Here is a 21511-nt window from a genome sequence, read left to right as displayed (position 1 = left end):
ATGTCGACCCTCAAAAAATGATTAAAGTCATCAGTATAAGTTCTTATCTTAATTGTTTGTCTGTTTTGTTCACGCATCATTGTAAACATAACGGAATTTGATCAGATTGTCGTACAAGTGAGAGGTTTGGCGCTATAAAACCAGGTTTAATCCACCATTTTCTACATTTGAAAATGACTGTACCAAGTCAGAAAAATGACAGTTGTTGTCCATTCGTGTTTGATGTGTTTTGTCATTTGATTTTGCCATGTGATTAAGGCCTTTCAGATTTGATTTTCCTCTGAGTTCAGAATTTTTGTGATTTTACTTTTTATGCATCTGTAGTTAATTATCATAAGCGATCACGAACTACTTTATAATTGAATATTTTCAGACAAATAACTGTCGATTTCAAAATCTGACAAAGCATGGAACTGAAGAAAATTGTGTTATGTGATCCCTGCAAGTACGATGATACAACTAAAAGCGCAAAGAAGTGGTGCACGTACTGCGAAGAGGGATTCTGTGTGGACTGTGAGAAAGTTCATAGGTCAACAAAAATTTCAAGAGACCACAGACTTATTTCAGTTGATGATTATGAAAACCGTTATGATCTGATCAGCGTCAATCTGAATTGCGGAATTCATTGTAAAAGGCTCGAATTATACTGTATCAAACACAATGAGGAAATTTGTGTAGCTTGTATAACATCTAATCATAAAGGCTGTCGGGATATTATGCTAATAGAAAATGTCGCAAAAATTGCAAAATGCTCAACATCATTGAACGATTTGTTCACGATAATGTCGAAAATGTTAAATAACGTTGAATGTTGCATCAAAGACCGGGAAATGTTAACATCGAAAATTGATGAAGAAGAACAATTTATTAAGAAAACTATTTATGACACTCGAATGTCCCTCAACAAACGCCTTGATGAACTGGAACAAAACTTACTTATTGAACTTAAATCAAAATATGAAACTTCAAAGGCAAAAATAAAAAGTTCTCTAAAAAACCTTGAACTCGTAAAAACAGAACTGGAAAACATTAGTAAAATGGCAGTACAGCTCACGGAATTCGCGTCTGATCTTCAGATATTTCTTGCTACACGTCAAAAAGCCACAAAACTTGAAAAAATAAGCAAGGGAATCAATGACAATCTGAGACTCGAAAATAATTTTAGTTTTAAGATAGAGCTACATCCTATGATATTGACGTTGCAAAAGGATATCAAACAATTTGGAGAAATCAAACTTACAGAGCAAAATGCAGGTCTCCAGTTTCAGGATGAAAAGATTGACCAAGCCCAGAAACGAATACATGAATTAAAGCTAGATTTCCATGGCAAGAACCTTCAACTGAAAACGACATTTGATCTAAAACATGTTGAATATTCAATCACTGGTTGCATACTCTTACCAGACGAAAGGATCATAGCTGCAGTTTCCGACCTGAAAAAGTCGTTACAAGAATATAATATGATCAGTGGCGAAAATATTCGTGATATACCTGTCTCAGGTTCTCCTTTCGATCTAACGACAATAGATACTCATAGAATTGCTGTTACGTATGGTTATGGTAAATTTATTGAGGTAATAAACATGCAAACGAATGCTGTCACTGTCGAGAAAAAGATAAACTGTGATGGTAACTGCTGGGGAATTTCATACCAAGATGGAAAACTTTATGTTGCAGTGTGCAAAAAAGGAATATTGGTAACAAACACTTCTGGAAACATTTTAAATACGATCCGGTGCAATCCGCATTATATAACAACAACTTATGACAGTATATACTACACAAATGGTAGCCGCGATACTGTGAACTGCTGCACCATGACAGGACAAGAGATATGGAATTTTACGGATACATTGACAGATGAGCTTGAGGGTATATCAGTGGACCATGTCCTAGTGGTGTGTCGTATGTGGAACAGTCTTAAACTAATACAACGCGATGGGAAAGACAGTAAGACCTTGCTTACCATGGTAGATGGCCTCAATCATCCATCAGTTGTGTGTTACAATAAAGACCTGAAACTGATGTGAATTGGATTGACATATAGAACGTTCGCTATATACCAAGTTTTACAAAAATAGCATTGCAATTAAACACTTGTGAAAATTAAGGACAATGTTCGGCAAAAACTGCCAACAATATTTTATTCATTGCCTTGTATCGAAGATAAAATTGGTTAAGAACAGACGTTATTGTATTGTAACAGCTGGAATATTGCAGTTGTTATCAAATAGACCTTTTCATACATATTGGGGTGCTGCCTTTATCCATACGTGATTTGAAAATGAATAAAGGTGTACCGGAAAATAGTGAAATTTCAAAAACACTGTGAATGAAAAATATACTTTACAATTTCTTGTGTCTGCAGAACTTTTCTGGATTTCACTTCATCCGGAAAGCTACTCCTCATCATGTGACTTTTCTAATTCCTTTATCGTCTGACTTTGTATACCATTATGTGTTAAGCAATCAAAAGTTATATCACGTTGCAAACAATTATTGTATTAGAATAGTTAATTCATTCATAAAACTCCGGATAACAATTTATTCAAATTAACCTAAGTGTTAAAACTACAAACAAGGCATAGATAGACATTTTTCTTGGTTTTCGCAAAATAACTTTAGTATAAGAAAATAGAAATCTCTGAACTTTAAACACAAGGTTTAAGACAACAAAAGGAAGGTTGGGATTTGGGGAGTTTTGTTCCCAACAGCTTAGGAATTAGTGGCCAAAAGGGTCAAAAATTGTGGGGTTCTTTGATATGCCGAATCGAACCGTGTATTCAGATTCTTAATTTTTGGTCCTGTTTTCAAATTGGTCTGCCTTAATGTCCAAAAGCTCCAAAATTAAACTTAAGTTTGATTTTAACAAAAATAGAATTCCTGGGGTTCTTTGATATGCTGAATTTGAACATGTACATATATTTTTTTGTTAGGCTCAGTTTTCAAAATGGTCCAAATCGGGGTCCAAAAATAAACTTTATTTGATTTCATCAAAAATTGAATTATTAGTGTTCTTTGATATGCTGAATCTAAATAAAGGCAACAGTAGTATAACACTGTTCAAAACTCATAAATCGATAGAGAAAAAAACAAATCCGGGTAACAAACTAAAACTGAGGGAAACGTATCAAAAATAAGAGAACTATGATACAACAAAGACACAACACCGAAACGTAAGGCACAGAGAAACGAACTCTAATGTAACAACGGCCATTTTCCTGACTTGGTACAGGGCATTTTATGAAAACAATGGTGGGTTGAACCTGGTTTTGTGGCATGCCAAACGTCCTGCTTTAATGGCAGTGTTTATCATAACATTAAAATTACAACATTACAGGACAGGGTTACAATAATAACCAGATAAATGGGAGAAAATATAGGACAGAGAAACAAACGAATAATAGCCATCCAAAGATAACAGGTTAAAAAATATGTTTATACATCAGACGCGCGCTACGTCCACACAAAACTATGTAAAAAGTTTGAAAGGCATAACAACTAACCATGGATTTAGATTTTGGATATTGGACCATATAAGGTAAATGTCCAATTTAAAAAAAAAAGTTCTTAGACCACATTCATTTTGTGTCAGAAAGCTATGATGTGTCAGGTATTTAATTACAATCCAAACTTAGAGCTGTATCAAGCTTGAATGTTGTGTCCATACTTGTCCCAACTGTTCAGTGTTCGAATTTTGCGGTTGTATCAAGCTGTTCCATGCGGAGCATTTTATTAAACCTGTTAGCGCCACATAATATATACCCCGAAAAGTAAAGACCCATGATACATTTTCACCAAGCAGAAGCTGACGTCCACGGTGCACTGTTTTACTAAACATCCCTTTCTCGTGTTGCATATTTTAAATAAGACTTCAATGGACTTTCGAAAAATCTCATTGTAATTGTATTTGCTGTAACTCGTTTAAAACCTTTTCTGTAACGAAAAGGGTAGCTGGTGGTGTGACACCAGCAGATCAAATTAACGCAGATTTTCGTATTTTTATATCACACTCTATGTAGTGATGATACGAGAAATTTTTATTCATGCAAGAAATAGATAATAAGACACAACCATGCATAAGAGAAATGAACTTTGAAAACGTGACAGGTGTATCATGCGACCATGGCGCAGCTGTTAATAAAAAAAACAGAGTAAGAAACATCAGTACTGGACAGAAAAATAGAATCAGAAAAATGCTGTGTAATAAATAAAGGCAACAGTAGTATAACGTTGTATAAAAGCATACCAACAATCAATCAATCAAAACTCGTAAATCGATGGGAAAAAAACAAAATCGGGGTTTCAAACTAAAACTGAGGGAAACGCATTTTAAAAATATAAGAGGAGAACAACGACACAACATTAAAATGTAACACACACAGAAACGGACTAAGCAGAAGACAAAATCCGATGAGAATTACATATATATCATCAAAACCAAATACATGAATTTGGGATAGAAAAGTACCGTGACACGTTTTACAGTAAAGTGAATTCACACTCAAATATAAGTAAAAATAAAACGACACAACGGAAACACAAAGTTAAAATGTAACACACACAGAAACAAACTATAATATAACAATGGCCATATTTCTGACTTGGTACAGGACATACAAACACGTTCTACTAATTGATCCCCGCCCCAACACACAAAAAAAATGAATGAAAAATTATTTTAAAAAAAACAGACACAATAAATCCGATCGATTTTTATTCCAATTGATAAAAACAATTGAATTAGATTTTATACATAATAACGATGAAATGAATATCTCATCAGTAATAAAAATATCTGTATGTACGTCTCAATCCAAATTATTTATGCGTACATTATATCGTTGATATCACGAATATGTACTGCACATGAAAGTTATAAAATATGACAAACAGCAAAATATATACAAATGATCGAATTTTTATAACATGTAAGTGTTAGAAGACTATTATCAAACTGACGTATGCATTGCTTCATGCCTGGAAAAGTACTTAATTTGAAACTTTGTTTATGAATTTAAATCGTAAATACAAAGACAAATAGCATTTTAAACTATAGGCAATTTGTATAATCACTCGAAAGCAATTGGACTCACTCGAAAAAGCCCGGACTTCTGTCGAAAAAAAAACGAACATAAATAAATGAATTTAGTCTCAAAATGTCGTTTTCAATGCAAAAACACGAATTATTGTGTCTGTATTTCTAAGGATATATAGATTCCATGTATGCATTTCCTTCAACATTATCAGTGTTATGTGTATAAAAATGGCTTTATTCTGTATTTTGTAATTAAAGCATTTTGAGGCATAATCTAACTTTTTTTTTTAACGAAAAATAATGTCGGGTTAGTAATATCTTTCCATACTAAATACTATCATACATCATATAACTTTGTATGGTAAACTGAACATAGGCGTCTATATCACGTCTTTTTAGATATGAAATCTATTTGTTTACATTTTTGTTCATATTCACTCGAAAAATGTGGTCACACTCGAAAAAGCCCATTCAAATCACTCGAAAACCCACGATCCTAGCCGGACACTACACCTATACCGTGAGTAGTCCTTTGTTTATTTATGTATCATTGTCAGTTCGTTTAGTTCCTTTGTTACCTTTCCATACATAGGACTTCGACTTTCTTTTAAATTGAGTTTTACTGTGCGTATTGTTATCTGTTGGTTTTTTTCTACATTGACTAGAGGTATGGGGAGGGTTTAGATTTCAAAAATTATGTTTTACGCCGCCGTATTTTTGCTGCTGTCCCAAGTCAAGAGTCTCTGGCTTTTGTTTGTCTTGTAAGATATTTTAATTTTAGTTTCTTTTATATATTTCGGGGTTTAGTATGACGTCCATTATCACTGAACTAGTATACAATTTGTTAAGGGGCCAGCTGAATAAAAAAAAAGAAGATGTGGTATGATTGCAAATGAGACAACTCTTACAAGAGACAAAAATGACACACAAATTTAACAACTATAGGCAGGCGCGTAGCTCCCTATCCGCTAACGCGCAGTTGCGTGCATATCGATTCGGCATGCAAAAAAAAAAATTGCAAAATAAAAATTTATAAATTGAATAATACAGGAAACACCTATGGTGTCACTTTTCTAATTGATGAAATGTCATTAAATAACGGCATTTGGTTTCAAAATAAAAAAAAATGAAAATTATCATCATTATGACAAAATCGGACAGTAACTTGTATTTTTTACAAGATTTGAATTTGTAATACTCAGTCTACTCTAAGTCATGTAATATTAGAGCACATTTTACAGTGTACGGTTCATCAGTTTGGAATGAGATGTACCAATCGGCATTAGAATTATCAGATCCCTTCGATATCGTTAAAAATATGCCGCGGCGATGTGGTCGACAGACTACAGAAGCCAATCATCCCTGCAAACACGCCAAAACAGTATTGGAAAGTCTCATTATTTTTTGCGGTCATATAGAACATATGATTAGGAACTTGAGAGTGGAGTCGCGTCTAGTATTATCAAAATATCTCTTTTTTTATGCTGTATCTGCTTCATCGTGTTGAAGGAAATATGATAAACGAACAAATCTCAACATTGTCTGAGACATACGAAACTGACCTGGCATATAATTTTGACGAATTCAATTAGGAGGTCGCTCGATGCCGAATACGTACGCTGATTTATAACATCTCGCGAGTGCTACCATGGCCCGAGATATACCAGTGTACTACGTATGTTGAAAACAAATGTACGATCAACAATGAACAACGACAGGTATTGGCATTATTGCATATTCATCTCGATTTCAGTGTGAATATTGACAATAAAGTACCCCGGCGGGTTATTTTCGCGGGTCTAAAATTTCGCGATTTTCATTGAATAAGGTATACGAAAAATTTTGGCGGTTATTATTTTGGCGGATTCAACATTTTCAACATTACCTTTGCATGTACACTTTTAAATTGGCGGAATTTATTTTGGCGATTTTGTTCTATCCGCGAAAATAAGCGAAAATTAACACCCCGCGAAAATAACCCGCTATACGGTAATAGAGAAGTTTGTTTCTGCCTAGACCCGAAGAGCCGGTTTTGGACAATTTTGAGTAAATTCTGTATCACAAATATGTGTTGTTTATGTATTACTCTATTCAGAAGATTTATCAATAGTTTTACATTCCTAATTTTTTCCTATCTACATAAAGTTCCTCTTTTATCCGTCATATGACAGAAAACCGAGAAAAAAATCTGCATAAAAGGGGCCAAAAAAAATAATGTCGGCGGTAGTTGCTTGCACATCGTTTGACTTTCTGTCTAGCTACGCCCCTGACTATAGGTCACCATACGGTCTTTAACAATGTGTAAATGAGACAACTCTCCACAAGAGACCAAAATGACACACAAATTAACAACTATAGGTCACCGTAAGCCTCCGGGTACGGGATTTCTCACTGCATTTAAGACCCATTGGTGGCCTTAGGTTGTTATTTGTCTTTAGTCGGGTTGTTGTCTCTTTAACAATGTTATATAACACAGCAACAACCGACAGCTACTGAATTACTGGTTCCTGGCTTTAGTTTGTTGGCGCCAAACCCTTCCCTTTGCCTGTTAGAGTCACCCGGTGGTGTAACGCCACAGATAAGAACTAATTATGCAAAAAAATAAACAAAAAACAAATATGACAATCATAAAGAAAAAACGGCAACCACTGAGATGCAGAACCCTACCATGCGACAGACACAAATATAATTTAAATTCGGGGTACTGCACGTTTTACTCTAGCTAATAATTGACACACTATTTGAATTAAGTTTTTTTTCCTTCATTGATTTTTTTCTGTAGTTTCTAAAATACATGTTTACTTGAATATCGATTATACATCATACAATTACAAAAATATTCAGTTTAGTTTAAACATATTTATTTATAGTGGATTTGGGAAACAAGTTTTGCAACTTATATTAATCCCTTTCCACTTTGCAGGTGCGAGTGCTGCCTTGTAGCGGCATAAGTCTACTATATTCGAAATCTACAAGGGTGTCTTTGATGTGCAAGAGATATAGCTCTCTCTTAACACGGGTGAGCCATTTATTGACACCTTCCGAAGGACTTTCATCGTTTCCTCAAGACCATACTCGCAAATGGTGTCGAATTGAGAGCCGGAAAATTCAGTCCATGAAATTTTCATCCCAGAACGGGAATCGAGAAATATTCAGTGAAGCGGTAATAGTGGGTATCCACCCTCTTTTTAGGAAACCCTTTTGTATACTGTTAAAGTTTCTACTTCAAGAAACTTTTACTAAAATAAATTAATTTAATTTCAAATGAAAGCTATTTGTGGTTTCTTTTTTAATTAAATTTTTTGAGAAAAATTGAGACAATATCATATATGAATTCCGTGCTTCTGAAGCGTTTAAAATTAGTCTTTTTGTAAGATATCAAAGGATATTCACGTTAACAAGTTTCTTTTTAATCAAAGAATAAAATATCAAATCACGGAGTTTTAAAGTCCGTCATTGGTGCAATAAGTTATTTTTACCTGGTTTATTTACATGGAAACGTGTAAACTTCCGGTCCAATCAAGCGAGCACCTGTTGAGACTTATTCGTGATTTGTTCTCAGTATACCGTTGGTAATCAGTAGCGATGGAGTTAAGAGAACGAAAACCACCAACTTTGAAGGAAAAATTTTCCGATCATTACAAGAACAGAGATTTTACGGTGAAAAAAACACAGATAAACACAATTGGTGTGGCTTTCTTTTGGGGAATGTGGATTTCTCTTTTCATTGAAGGCCACATATTGACATTTCAACTGTATGGCGATAACTGGATAAAAACCGGCGTAATATTTGTATTGATTTGGTTTTCGGCTTGGCAATCGTTCATTAATTGGTTTGGAACTTATTTAGTTGATGTATCAAAAGTTGATGCTGCGGTGAAGGAGAAACATCACCCTGGGACTCTTGAGACACCGGCAGGCTGGTACAACTGTCCTAATTGTCAGGTAAAATTATTAGTCTGTTTGTTTATGATTTCACTTTTTTTTTAAATCTGCTCTTAATAATAGTGGGAGTAGCAAATTGCGCATACATGGATATCAAGCGATAAGATGTATAAGAATATTACAATAAAAATAACATATATAGTCATGGTAAAGTACCTATTGATGGACATGTTTCCAATTTCGTTTTGCATTGTTGAAGTCATCAACTGCTCACAAGTGCTTTGGTACATTGAACATGATGGAAAAAATAAAAGATAGTGTTTGCAATGACTATAGTTCATTGCCTAATTACTTTTTTACCACATACTGAACACTAGTACTGAGTTTGCCCTACCTTATTCTACTACACAAACTTAAAAGCAAGTAGGAAATTGAATATGCACTTCAAACAAAGTTTTTTTTTATCGTACATGTACATCCAAGCGCCTGCAATTGAGATCTGCTTAAACTCTAGAAAAAAAATAAAGTAAATAATGCGTGTACATGTAGCTGCAGCTGAATAATGCATTTTTTCTACATGTTCTACTAAAACATGATAGAACCTTTATTTGTGTGTTTGCAGCTCGAAAATGTATATGAGTTTGTTTTAATACATACGTGCACGTGTGACACTATTGAATAAAATATATTTTTAACATATAAACTATTTTTTTCAAAATATAAAGATCTGCAAATTGAAAATCAAATCCAACTATTTATATTAACATTTTTTTCTGAAGAATAAACTTAGCGTCATACATTGATGAAATGTTAAATTTGGTATTGTCCTGTCATAACTTGAATATAAATCATAATACATGACGACAGATTATTTCTTATTAAACATTTAAAAGTAAAGTATTGTTTGTGTTTACTTTAATCATAACATTAAAAAGTTACTAATTGTCCTAATTTAATTACACAGGTAACCAGTAAACATAGACATGTAATTAGAAAATTTAGTAAATGTTTCTTTGTTCTCACAAAACAAATTCAGAGAACTTAATGACAACCATTTAGTTCCACTAATATCATAATAAGAAGAAATAAAAATGTACAGAATAGAATATTTTTATTTACCAAATTAGGGCCCAAGGAGGGCATATTATACAGACAATATTATTATAAACAATAACATATGCACTACACACACAATAAAAGATATTTCTCTAATTCTATGGAAATTTATCCCTTTCCAAACCCATTGTATAAAAAAAAAATAATCAACGTGTGGTTCCTGGTGATCACAAAAGATCATTGGATGATTTTAAGGGTCGTGATCTTTTTAGCTAACTGGATGAATCAAAATTTGATAACAGGTGTTAATGAAATTGACAACTTCGTGCAATGTGAAAGGCACTCGAAGGTTTTTTTCGGTTAACAAAAAAAGAAAATGTCTTTTTAATCATTAGAGAAACAGATTCTTACATAGTTACTCGTGGATTATCGGATTTATCCAATCTCGATAGTTAAATTATAAATTTTAAAGTCCTCGCCGAGGCGGCTCGGACTTTAAAATTGATAATTTAACTATCTCGATTGGATAAATCCGATAATCCACTGGTATCAATGTAAGAATCTATATCTATATGTATATATATGCTCATATAAATTATGCTGTATGATTGAGCTGCGAAATGAAAAAAAGTACGAAGTTATTCATACAATGCATCAGAAGTAACGTCAAACTAACGTTACCACAACTAACTTGACCAACACCATACGCGACGTCATATGAATTTTTTTCATTTCCCTTGTTCCCAAATGTTTAGACTCGGACTCAAATGAGCAAAACACAATTACAAATGTAAAATAGCATTCAGTTGAATATTTGAGTGATGAATAGATACAAGAAGATGAGGTATGAGTGCCAATAAGACAGCTCTCCGTTCAAGGCATAATTTTGAAAAGTAAACCATTGAAAGGTCGAGTTACGGTACACATTTTTAGCTCACCTGGCCCGAAGGGCCAAGTGAGCTTTTCTAATCACTTGGCGTCCGTCGTCGTCCGTCGTCGTTAACTTTTACAAAAATCTTCTCCTCTGAAACTACTGGGCCAAATCAAACCAAACTTGGCCACAATCATCATTGGGGTATCTAGTTTAAAAAATGTGTGGCGTGACCCGGTTAACCAACCAAGATGGCCGCCACGGCTAAAAATAGAACATAGGGGTAAAATGCAGTTTTTGGCTTATAACTCAAAAACCAAAGCATTTAGAGCAAATCTGACAAGAAGTTAAATTGTTTATCAGGTCAAGATCTATCTGCCCTGAAATTTTCAGATGAATCGGTCAATCGGTTGTTGGGTTGCTGCCCCTGAATTGGTAATTTTGAAGAAATTTTGCTGTTTTTGGTTATTATCTTGAATATTATTATAGTTAGAGATAAACTGTAAAAAGCAATAATGTTCAGCAAAGTAAGATCTACAAATAAGTCAACATGACCAAAATGGTCAGTTGACCCGTTTAGGAGTTATTGCCCTTTATAGTTAATTTTTAACCATTTTTCGTTAATTAAAGTAATCTTTTACAAAAATCTTCTCCTCTGAAACTACTTGGCCAAATTAATCCAAACTTGGCCACAATCATCTTTGGGGTATCTAGTTTAAAAAATGTGTGGCGTGACCTGGTCAACCAACCAAGATGGCCGCCACCGCTAAAAATAGAACATAGGGGTAAAATGCAGTTTTTGGCTTATAACTCAAAAACCAAAGCATTTAGAGCAAATCTGACATGGGGTAATATTGTTAATCAGGTCAAGATCTATCTGCCCTGAAATTTTCAGATGAATCAGACAACCCGTTGTTGGGTTGCTGCCCCTGAATTGGTAATTTTAAGGAAATTTTGCTGTTTTTGGTTATTATCTTGAATATTATTATAGATAGAGATAAACTGTAAACAGGAATAATGTTCAGCAAAGTAAGATTTACAAATAAGTCAACATGACCAAAATGGTCAGTTGACCCCTTTAGGAGTTATTGCCCTTTATAGTCAATCTTTAACCATTTTTCATAAATCTAAGTAATCTTTTACAAAATCTCCACTGAAACTACTAGGCCACAATCATCTTTGGGGTATCTAGTTTGAAAAATGTGTCCGATGACCTGGCCATTCAACCAAGATGGCCGCCACGGCTAAAAATAGAACATAGGGGTAAAATGCAGTTTTTTGCTTATAACTATGAAACCAAAGCATCTAGAGCAAATCTGACAAGAAGTTAAATTGTTAATCAAGTCAATATCTATCTGCCCTGAATTTTTCAGATGAATTGGACAACTGGTTGTTGGGTTGCTGCCCTCCAATTGGTAATTTTTAAAGAAATTTTGCCGTTTTTGGTTATCTTGAATACTATTATAGATAGCGATAAACTGTAAACAGCAATAATGTTCAGCAAAGTAAGATCTACAAATAAGTCAACATGACCTAAATGGTCAATTGACCCCTTAAGGAGTTATTGCCCTTTATAGTCAATTTTTAACAATTTTCATTAATTTGGTAAATTTATGTAAATTTTAACCAAATATAGTTCTCTGTTACTAATGGGCAAAGTTCATGATAGATATAATTGTAAGAAGCAAAATCGTTCAGTAAAGTAAGAACTTCAAACACATCACCATCACCAAAATACAATTTTGTCATGAATCCATTTGTGTCCGTTGTTTAATATGCACATAGATCAAGGTGAGCGACACAGGCTCTTTAGAGCCTCTTGTTTTTCAAAATTGAGAAAATATACCGAGGGTTTTTGTTAACTTCAGCCTTTATTAAGCTTCAAGTATATTTTAAAATCTTTATTGTATTTCAGGTTGATGTCCCACCAAGATCGTTCCACTGCAAGTACTGTAACAAATGTGTTCTGAAAAGAGATCACCACTGCTTCTTCACCAATTCCTGTATTGGATTCTATAATGAGCGATTCTTCATTATAATGTGTATATCATTAGTCTGGTGCAATGCATTCGCCTCGTTTCTACAAGTTTCCTACCTCAACCAATCAATACCGCTGTCTCTTTTTGATATCCTGAATTACTTTGCGCCAGTTGCATTTTTCCAGATGTTATTCGGGAACATGACATTTTTCCAGTTTTTCTTAACACTTCATTTATTTTTCACGGTTGGATGTTTTTTCAGTGCTATATTTTTCACATATTATCATTTGTTCCTGATCTGTTACGGTATGACCTCGTTTGAGAGTACTAAGAAAATGAACATTTATTCACACGATACCGTCTTGGATAATTTAAGATCTGTATTTGGCGCATTGCGCTTGATTCCTCTGCAATTCATTTTTCCGTTTAGAGTGGATCAAATTGACGATGGCGTGAATTGGAACATCAGGAAGCGAGTCAAGGGGAATTGACCTTCGGATAAGTCAGATAACTCTTAAAATTCGTCGATGCGTTTGTGTCGACCATTCTCAGAACTTTATTTATTGTAAGCTTCTAAGTAACGTAGATTATGTTACTGCTGTTTCATATATATGTTTAGAAGCATAGAGAAACTGCCTATTACAAGCGCATAAATGATTGCAAGAGTTATCTCCTATTTACCTTTGGCTTTCCCCTTAAAAAACACTTTGCTCAGCGTCAAGTACATTGTGCATAATATGAATGTGTTCGAACAGTCCCAATATGGCTCATTTCGACAGTCGTGTTCAGCTATGAAGTCATTGACCATTAAGGATGTACTATTTATTTATCAATCTGTTTATATTATTTGTTCGTACATTTTCATATTTATATTTTGTTAATAAACACAATGAAAATATACGTCTTAATTTTAAGTTGCACGGTTGCCAATGGAGCTAAGTACTATCTGACATAAACCAAATTACGTCTATGTTAGAAAAGACATATGTCACCAAATGACCTTTAATAATATCAAGCAACTCAAGGCCCGGTAATGACAAAATGCACTAAGATTGAACAATTCAAAAGAAAGAACCGATCGCTGACGAGACTGATTTATGTACATAGCAACAAACGCTAAAAGAAATATGTCATACAGCAACTAACAAATGTCAATCCCTGAATTACAAGTTCTAGGTAAAAGCATAACGTGGCGGGGTAAACACTATTTGCAGTGCCAAAAGAGGGGCGAAAGCTACCAGAGGGACATTCAAACTCATAAATCGAAAACAAACTGGCAACGCCATGCATGGCCAAAAAAGAAAAGATAAACATAAATAATAGTACACCAGACACAACATAGAACAATAAAGACTATGCAATCCTCTTACGATCAGGGTAAGTGGTACTGCACTGAAAATCCGTTGAAAAGCACAAAAAAAGTAAAAATTAGCAAAAGGACAGTGCCATTCTGAGAGTACTCAAAATTACTACAATAGCTTGTTCAAAGTCAATAACAAGGGGTACAATCAAAATACACACACCGGAAGTAACAGTCGAGCAGACCGCTTAAAAGGTTAGTAGTCGTATGTACTTGTTTATATCAATAAAATTTAATAAATAAGGTAGTGCATCGAACGTTGGATACTATCTAGTTTTGAAATACACAATTATCCTTGCTGGAAAGCGTGCAGTTAATGCTAACACTTCGACACGAAAATTTGGAACTGTGTCGAAGTGTTTGCAATAACTGCACGCTGTTTAGCAAAAACAATTGTGTATTTTAAAACTACATACTATCCGACATTCGGTGTGCCAACGTATTAATCAAAATTTAATTGATATAAACAAGAAAATGCAACTACTAACCTTTCAAGCGGCGAGTTCGACTGTAACTTCCGGTGTGGGTATATCCATCACGTGATGTTGATTGTACCCCTTGAATAACAAGATGCAAAAAGGCATATTTCCGAAACAAACAGCAATCTATACACATCTGATGGACTCGTAAATATTTCCTAACATTCCGAGAAAACCATGACCAAAAGTCCACTGCTCGAAATTAAATGCGATAGTTACTTTTTGGTAAAAGATGTCAACCCTTACCGAAAAATAAGCCCTGCGGCAAACATTTGCCGCAAGTTTGCAGCAAACATTGCCGCAAGCTTGCAGCAAACGTTTGCTGCAAACTTGCCGCAACCATTTTACCATGCAAATGAAGTTTGCTGCAAGCTTGCGGCAAACATAATTATGCAAATTAGATTTGCCGCAAGCTTGTGGCAATTGTTTGCTGCAAGCTTGCGGCAATTGTTTGTTGCAAACTTGCGGCAAACTTGCAGGAACCACACATATATACCAATGTCGTGTGTGTAGACACATTCAATTTTTTCTCTTTCAAGTTACACAGCAACATTTTAAAAAGTCAATTCCTGTCTTTATTCAAACAGTCATTGAAAGAATTCTTGCAAACTCGTGAGATTGAAGGGAATACATACATGTACATGCATATGAGTTTTGAAAAGTGGCAGAAGTCATTCTCAAATGACATTAATATACCTGTATTAAAAAATGAAAAAGGTAAAATCTTAAACGTGTATTGAGTATAAAGCTAGGTAATAATTGCATTAATTTACAGAATTTAACTTAATCTTAATAAACATGATCATGATGGTGCAGTACATCAGTTACAAATTCAAACTCATAATCGCTTAAGTTTTTCAATAACACATACATACATGTATATAAAGTTGCTTACTTAATTATGTATGATGATAACATCAATTAATTTATTAAAACATGCAGTTCTATGAATCATTTGTACTTACACAATTACATACTGATTATCCCATATATTACTGAACCATAACGCCTCCTTAATCTCTTATATATGAAATGCATTTCCAAACACAACCAACCTGACCTAGCCACAATTTCAAATTGTTAGCATCCAGGAAGTGCCAACTAGGCATGCCCAGTCAATATTGTGTAATTCCTGCAATGTTCTGGCAAACATATAGCATGGTCAAAGTTTTCTGCAATCTTGCGGCAAACATATTGAATAGTCAAAGTTTTCTGCAATCTTGCGGCAAACATTCTTTATTATTTTAAACTTTCTGGCAATCTTATGGCAAACATTGATGTTTCTGCAAACTTGCCGCAAGCTTGCAGCAATGTTTGCCAGAAGTTTGCAGCTAGCGGCAAACATCTGCAAACACTGTTTTATGTGTTCCTGCAAACTTTTTGTTTGCCGCAAGCTTGCAGCAAGTCTGCTGCAAGTTTGCGGCAAACAATTCAGTTTCATAAGGGAACTGAACTGATGAACGAATTGTGTCACACCTGTAAGTAATATTGTCAGGACAACATTTAAATGTCATGTAAACAAATGTATGCAAGCTATGCAGAAATTAATGTTAACCTATAATGACTGGAGACGTTGCCAACCGATATCCATGGAAACGACATGTGCCATCGTTAAGGAAAACATTAACTTGCCGTCAGTGTTTCTCTTTAAAATTACAAAATCACAAACGTTGACATCTAAACTATGGAAAAATTTCGAGTCAATGAACCATGGCTGACGGAAGCGGGCCAAATAATATCCATAGTTACAAAAATGTATCTCAACTACATAAAGCCACACGGTTAGTACTGCGTTTGAGACCACACGGTTAGTACTGCGTTTGAGACTCACACTATTGACCCTTCCAATATATCCGAGTTCAATTCGGTTTTTTTGTTGTTGTTAGAATTTGACCATTTTTATATGTGTTCGTTTTTGTTCATACTTTTGACTAATTATTTACTGTCATATCTTTGCTGGGCCAGGCTTTTGACTTATTCTTGAATTGTCGTTCTTTTCGGGGCCATGCTCTTGACTTTGATTATTGGACTATGTTTTTTTGTGCTTGTCCATGCTTTTGATTGTAAATAAAAAACTGTCGTATTTGATTTTCGTATTGTTTTTTTGTGTTTGTCCATGCTTTTGATTGTAATTAAAAAACTGTCGTATTTGATTGGTCATGCTTTTGACTGTAATTATTTGATTTTCGTATGGTCTTTTTGTCATGCTTTTAACTGTAGTTTAATACTGGATTTTGTTTTCTTGTCATGCTTTTGGTTGTAAAAATTGGATTTTGACTGTAATAATTAGGGTTTTCGTATTGTTGGGTTTTTTGCCATGCATTTAACTGTAATTACTCGATTTTCGTATTGTTTTGGGTTTTTTCTATGCCCCACCTACAATAGTACACGGCCGACAATCGGCTTACCGAGAGATAGGTCAATTAATCTATATTGAGTATGCGGCTATATCGGCGGTGGGTCTGTTAATCGGGTTGGCTAAAGTCTGTTAATCAGGTGTTATCGTGAAAATCAGTGCAAGGTCAGCATGTTTCACTGTTTAACTTTTTAATTATATTAATATCATAAAAACTATTCATGTCTGACAAAATGATTTGGAGTACTGAATCCAGTGGTGTAATTATTATTTTTCTAGCTTCAATAAACGATCTATAAAATGAAAAGGCGAGTTACTCATCAGTAAATTAATACACATTTTACACACACACAATGTATACAAAAATGACAAGTTGGTCGAGTTTACTTGCATGCAATCTTTTGAACATCAAAAAAAGACAGGCATTATGTTTGTTTACCATATTAACATCAATATGTGAAAAATCTACATGAAAACTGTATTTTGGTGACATAAATCAATTTTTGATAAAAAAAAAAAAAAAATATGGTCTGTTAATGGGTCGGATGTATAAAACTCGGTCTGTTAATTGGTCTGTTAAGAGTTATGAATGACATTACAAGTATAATTTAATTGCTATATGGGGTGTTATCTGAATAAAGATATAGGCCCAAGATTAATGGCTAGAATAAATGGAAACAACACACGAACAATGAAAAATAAATTTAGACAATGGAATCTGAAAATTGAAAGAAATGGTTTTAAAAAGTGTAAAATCAAAGTAATATTAATTTCATCAAAAAATGGTCGCATATATCATGTGAATTCTGTTTCATTTATATGAATGGCACGAATTTTCTCATTTACATAGCTAACAAGTACATTTATAAATCAGAGATAAACTTCGTTATGTTTTGATTTTTTTTTATCAAATGAACTGAAATATGTTTATAATGCAAACAAATATAGACAAACCTTTCAACATCAACCTTTCTCTACACCACCTCGAAGGTCACTCAATAGAAAAACAAGCACGTTTGTGGACTGCGAGTCGGCTAAATGACTTACGATATCAATGAAATACAGCATTACTCGAAAAATAAAATTAATATTATGCATTTATTGTGATTTACAGGAATATAAAATTGTCTTGTTGTTACATATGAAATCAGCACCCAACACTAATATAAAAAAAAACTTACTAGTGTCTATTTTTTGTTTAGAACCACGGTTTAGAACTTGGTACAGACATTTTCTTAGGCGGCAGAAAATGAGAATGATGACTCGGTACAAAAGGAAATACATACCGGAAATAAACTCTTCATAGATACCAGGATTGAAATTTGATATTTACGCCAGACACGCGTTTCGTCTACAAAAAACTCATCAGTGACACTCAAAAAAAATGTTTAAAAGGCCAAAAACAAAGTTGAAAAGCATTGAGGAAATATGGGCGTACTAGAAAGCGTATCTAAGGCTTTAGCGTTTATCCAGCGTTCAAGAAACGTATGTTGGCGTATGTTGTATGTTTTTATGCTGCATACACATTTCCTCGGGTTGTAGTGTTCATCAAACGTATTTACTTATTTGCAGTGGCTAGAGGTATAGGGGGAGGGTTGATATCTCATAAACATGTTTATCCCCTCCGCAATTTTGCGCCTGTCCTAAGGCAGGAGCCTCTGGCCTTTGTTAGTCTTATATGATTTTTAATTTTAGCTTCTTGTGTATAATTCGGAGTTTATTATGACGTTCATTATCACTGTACTAGTATGTATATTTTTTAAGGGGCCAGCTTAAGGACGCCTACGGGCGCGGGAGTTTCTCTCTACATTGAAGACCCATTGGTGGCCTTTGTCTGTTATCTGTTCTATGGTCGGATTGTTGTCGCTTTGACACATTACCCATTTCCTTTTTCAATTTTATCTTTGTATTTTGACGTACTTCAAACTTATTCAACGCGCTTTGAACGATGGCTAAGCGTTCCTATGGCGTGCAACTAACGTATACCGACTTTTTCAGTTTTCTCTGTACGTTTGGTGCACGCTCACGCCTGGTAAACCATCTAATCTCAACTAAAATGTTGAGACGGAAAAAAGTATTCTGGCACTTCCTGTTGAGTCTTTCTGGTTCAAAATATTCAAAATAAACACAGGGTAGGTCGCCTTTTCGTCAAAATACTGAAAATCGATGAGTTTTTTTGTAAAATAGGAGAATGTCATGCCATAGATAATTGAATTAGGATTTGTTTCGTGTATAACACGGACCAATATGATTTAAAATGACATCGGAATTACTTTTCTCCTGCAGGTAACTGTGGCCAGTGCACTCAGCTATTGACAAAATGACAGTGAAATCATTGATAAAACTAACGTATATATCAGTAAATCAGTATTTTTCTAAAACCTTATAAACATAAAATTACAGTTTGCTCTTTTTCTTTACTAATATAATTTCATTAAGCTAAATATGTTACAAAGTAGATCATGTTGAGATTTTCTGGTATCGGTTGAGATATTCTGGAACAATGTTGAGATCTTCTGGTGATTGAAATTTTCAACTAGCTTAGTATCAATTATACATACAAATGTACAACCGCCAAAATTCATAAACTTGCCGTATACTGTTTGACATTTCAACTGTCATTTTTTTTATCGTGTCTGTATAGTTATGGCAGCAGCTTCTAAAGAGACCTTTGGTTGTAATAAAGTGAATACTGGTAGTGAATAGTGAATAGCTGTGTTTTTTCTGTATTAAAGTTCTAGCGCTGGAGATTAATAGTCTAGCGCTGAAGATTAATAGTCTAGCTCTGAAGATTAATAGTCGAGCGTTTGAGAAGCAGTTTTGCACAGAAGCTAGAAAGTCAATAATGTTGTAATTGATATCTCCAGCGCTAGAACTTATTCCTACATAGCTTAACTTGACATCCCAATAGCTATCTTTTCAAAATCTACATCGCTATACTTTACATTGCAGTGCTGGGGTTTACATCAGTACTAAACTTTATCTACAGAACTGAGTTTTAAATCTGGACAATTTGCATCCCCTGTGCTATATTTACATAATCAGTGCTTAACTTTGAATCTTCAACACTAAACCTTTATTCTGCCTCATACCATGGTAAATGATTCCTTCTTTATAAAGAATACATAGACGTACCGTAGGAATGGGTCTCTTTATTCATAGATTGGTAAAATTATATCAACTGGTAGCAATTTCATAAAGTAAAATGTCAGTGGGTCAGTTATTTTTCTATTACGTTTTTTTCTATGTTTATAATCAACATGAACAGGAGTAAAACAGTGCAGATTGTAGTATTGATGTTTTAATGAGTCATTAAAATACTCATTGTCTAACTAAATGCATATGCAGGACGAGTACATGAAATGTAAACATGAATGTTATATGAACATAAACCCTCCTTTGTACTAGATTGACAAGCCGTGTGTGCTTTTGAAATGAAATTGATATATACGTCCACTTGTATTTTTGTCAATCTGATGAATTAAGCATTTTCCAACTGATTTTTATAGTTTGTTCCTATGTAGCACTGTTATTCTACTGTCCAATGTTAGGGGAGGGTTGGGATCCCGCTAACATGTTTAACCCCGCAATATTACGTATGTATGTGCCTGTACCAAGTTAAGAGCCTGTAATTCAGTGGTTAACAAGGTATTATCCCGCAGTTAAGATTTGTACGGACTCGTCGGATTTTTATTACAATACTCGTCCGTTCTGTGTTCGTTTTGTATCTGTTACTTGTCCGTTATACATCCGTAGGAGGTCCGGTAGACAGGTTCACTAACGGATTTTATCGGACATATAAAGGATAAAACGGATGTGAGACGCACATGAACAGAAGGATAACAGAACGATAATTGATTATAAAACGGATACATACCAATTGAAAATCGCGTCAGAAAAAAACAATTATTGGTATGTTGGTTTTCTTTAGTATCATGAATATTTATGGCTTTTTATAGCTGACTACATGTATGCTGTATGGGCTTTGATCATTGATGAAGGCTGTATGGTTACCTATAGTTGTTAATTTCTGTGTCATGTTGGTCTCTTGTGGAGAGTTATTTCATTAGCAATCATACCACATCTTCTTTTTTATATGATCTTCTAAATCATGATCAGGCAAATTTATTGGGTTTTTTTTATCTGACATTTGTTTTCTTATTTCTTTTTCTATCCTACCATTTCTCGGAATACTACACGTCCGTTTAATTTGTTCATTACATCGCGGACTCCTAACAGATGAAAATGGTGTAAATTGAAAATTTTGGACATCCTTTCGGTGTCCGTTCGAGCTATCTGGTAAAGTGTGACCACAGTTTTAAGCAGAACTTGCATGCTAAGCATAGACACACACACATATGTTTAGCCTTTTTCTGTATCATTGGAACAAAAACATACTAGTAGAAGTAGTAGTAATATATATATATATAGTGGTAGAGACAGATGTCCTCGGGCGTTATTCGCCTGATCCAGTAAAAATGTTGGAC

General features: G+C 34.3%; 2 protein-coding genes across 2 annotated transcripts; both read left to right on the top strand.

Annotated features, from left to right (window-relative positions):
* Positions 1–407: 407 nt before the first annotated feature.
* On the top strand, positions 408–2030 carry LOC134709938 (uncharacterized). The gene has a single exon (XM_063570061.1). The coding sequence runs from the start codon at positions 408–410 to the stop codon at positions 2028–2030; it is 1623 nt and encodes a 540-aa protein (XP_063426131.1).
* Positions 2031–8525: 6495 nt separating this feature from the next.
* LOC134710093 (palmitoyltransferase ZDHHC22-like) lies at positions 8526–13729 on the top strand. The gene is made up of 2 exons (XM_063570283.1): positions 8526–8983; positions 12766–13729. The coding sequence occupies exons 1-2, from the start codon at positions 8624–8626 to the stop codon at positions 13318–13320; spliced, it is 915 nt and encodes a 304-aa protein (XP_063426353.1). The 5' UTR covers positions 8526–8623; the 3' UTR covers positions 13321–13729.
* The last annotated feature ends 7782 nt before the right edge of the window (positions 13730–21511 follow it).

Source organism: Mytilus trossulus, chromosome 3 (assembly GCF_036588685.1).
Source record: "Mytilus trossulus isolate FHL-02 chromosome 3, PNRI_Mtr1.1.1.hap1, whole genome shotgun sequence".
In the NCBI taxonomy this organism is placed as follows: Eukaryota; Metazoa; Mollusca; class Bivalvia; order Mytilida; family Mytilidae; genus Mytilus; species Mytilus trossulus.
Note: the sequence above shows the minus strand (reverse complement) of the source record. Positions and strands in the feature narration are given on the sequence as shown.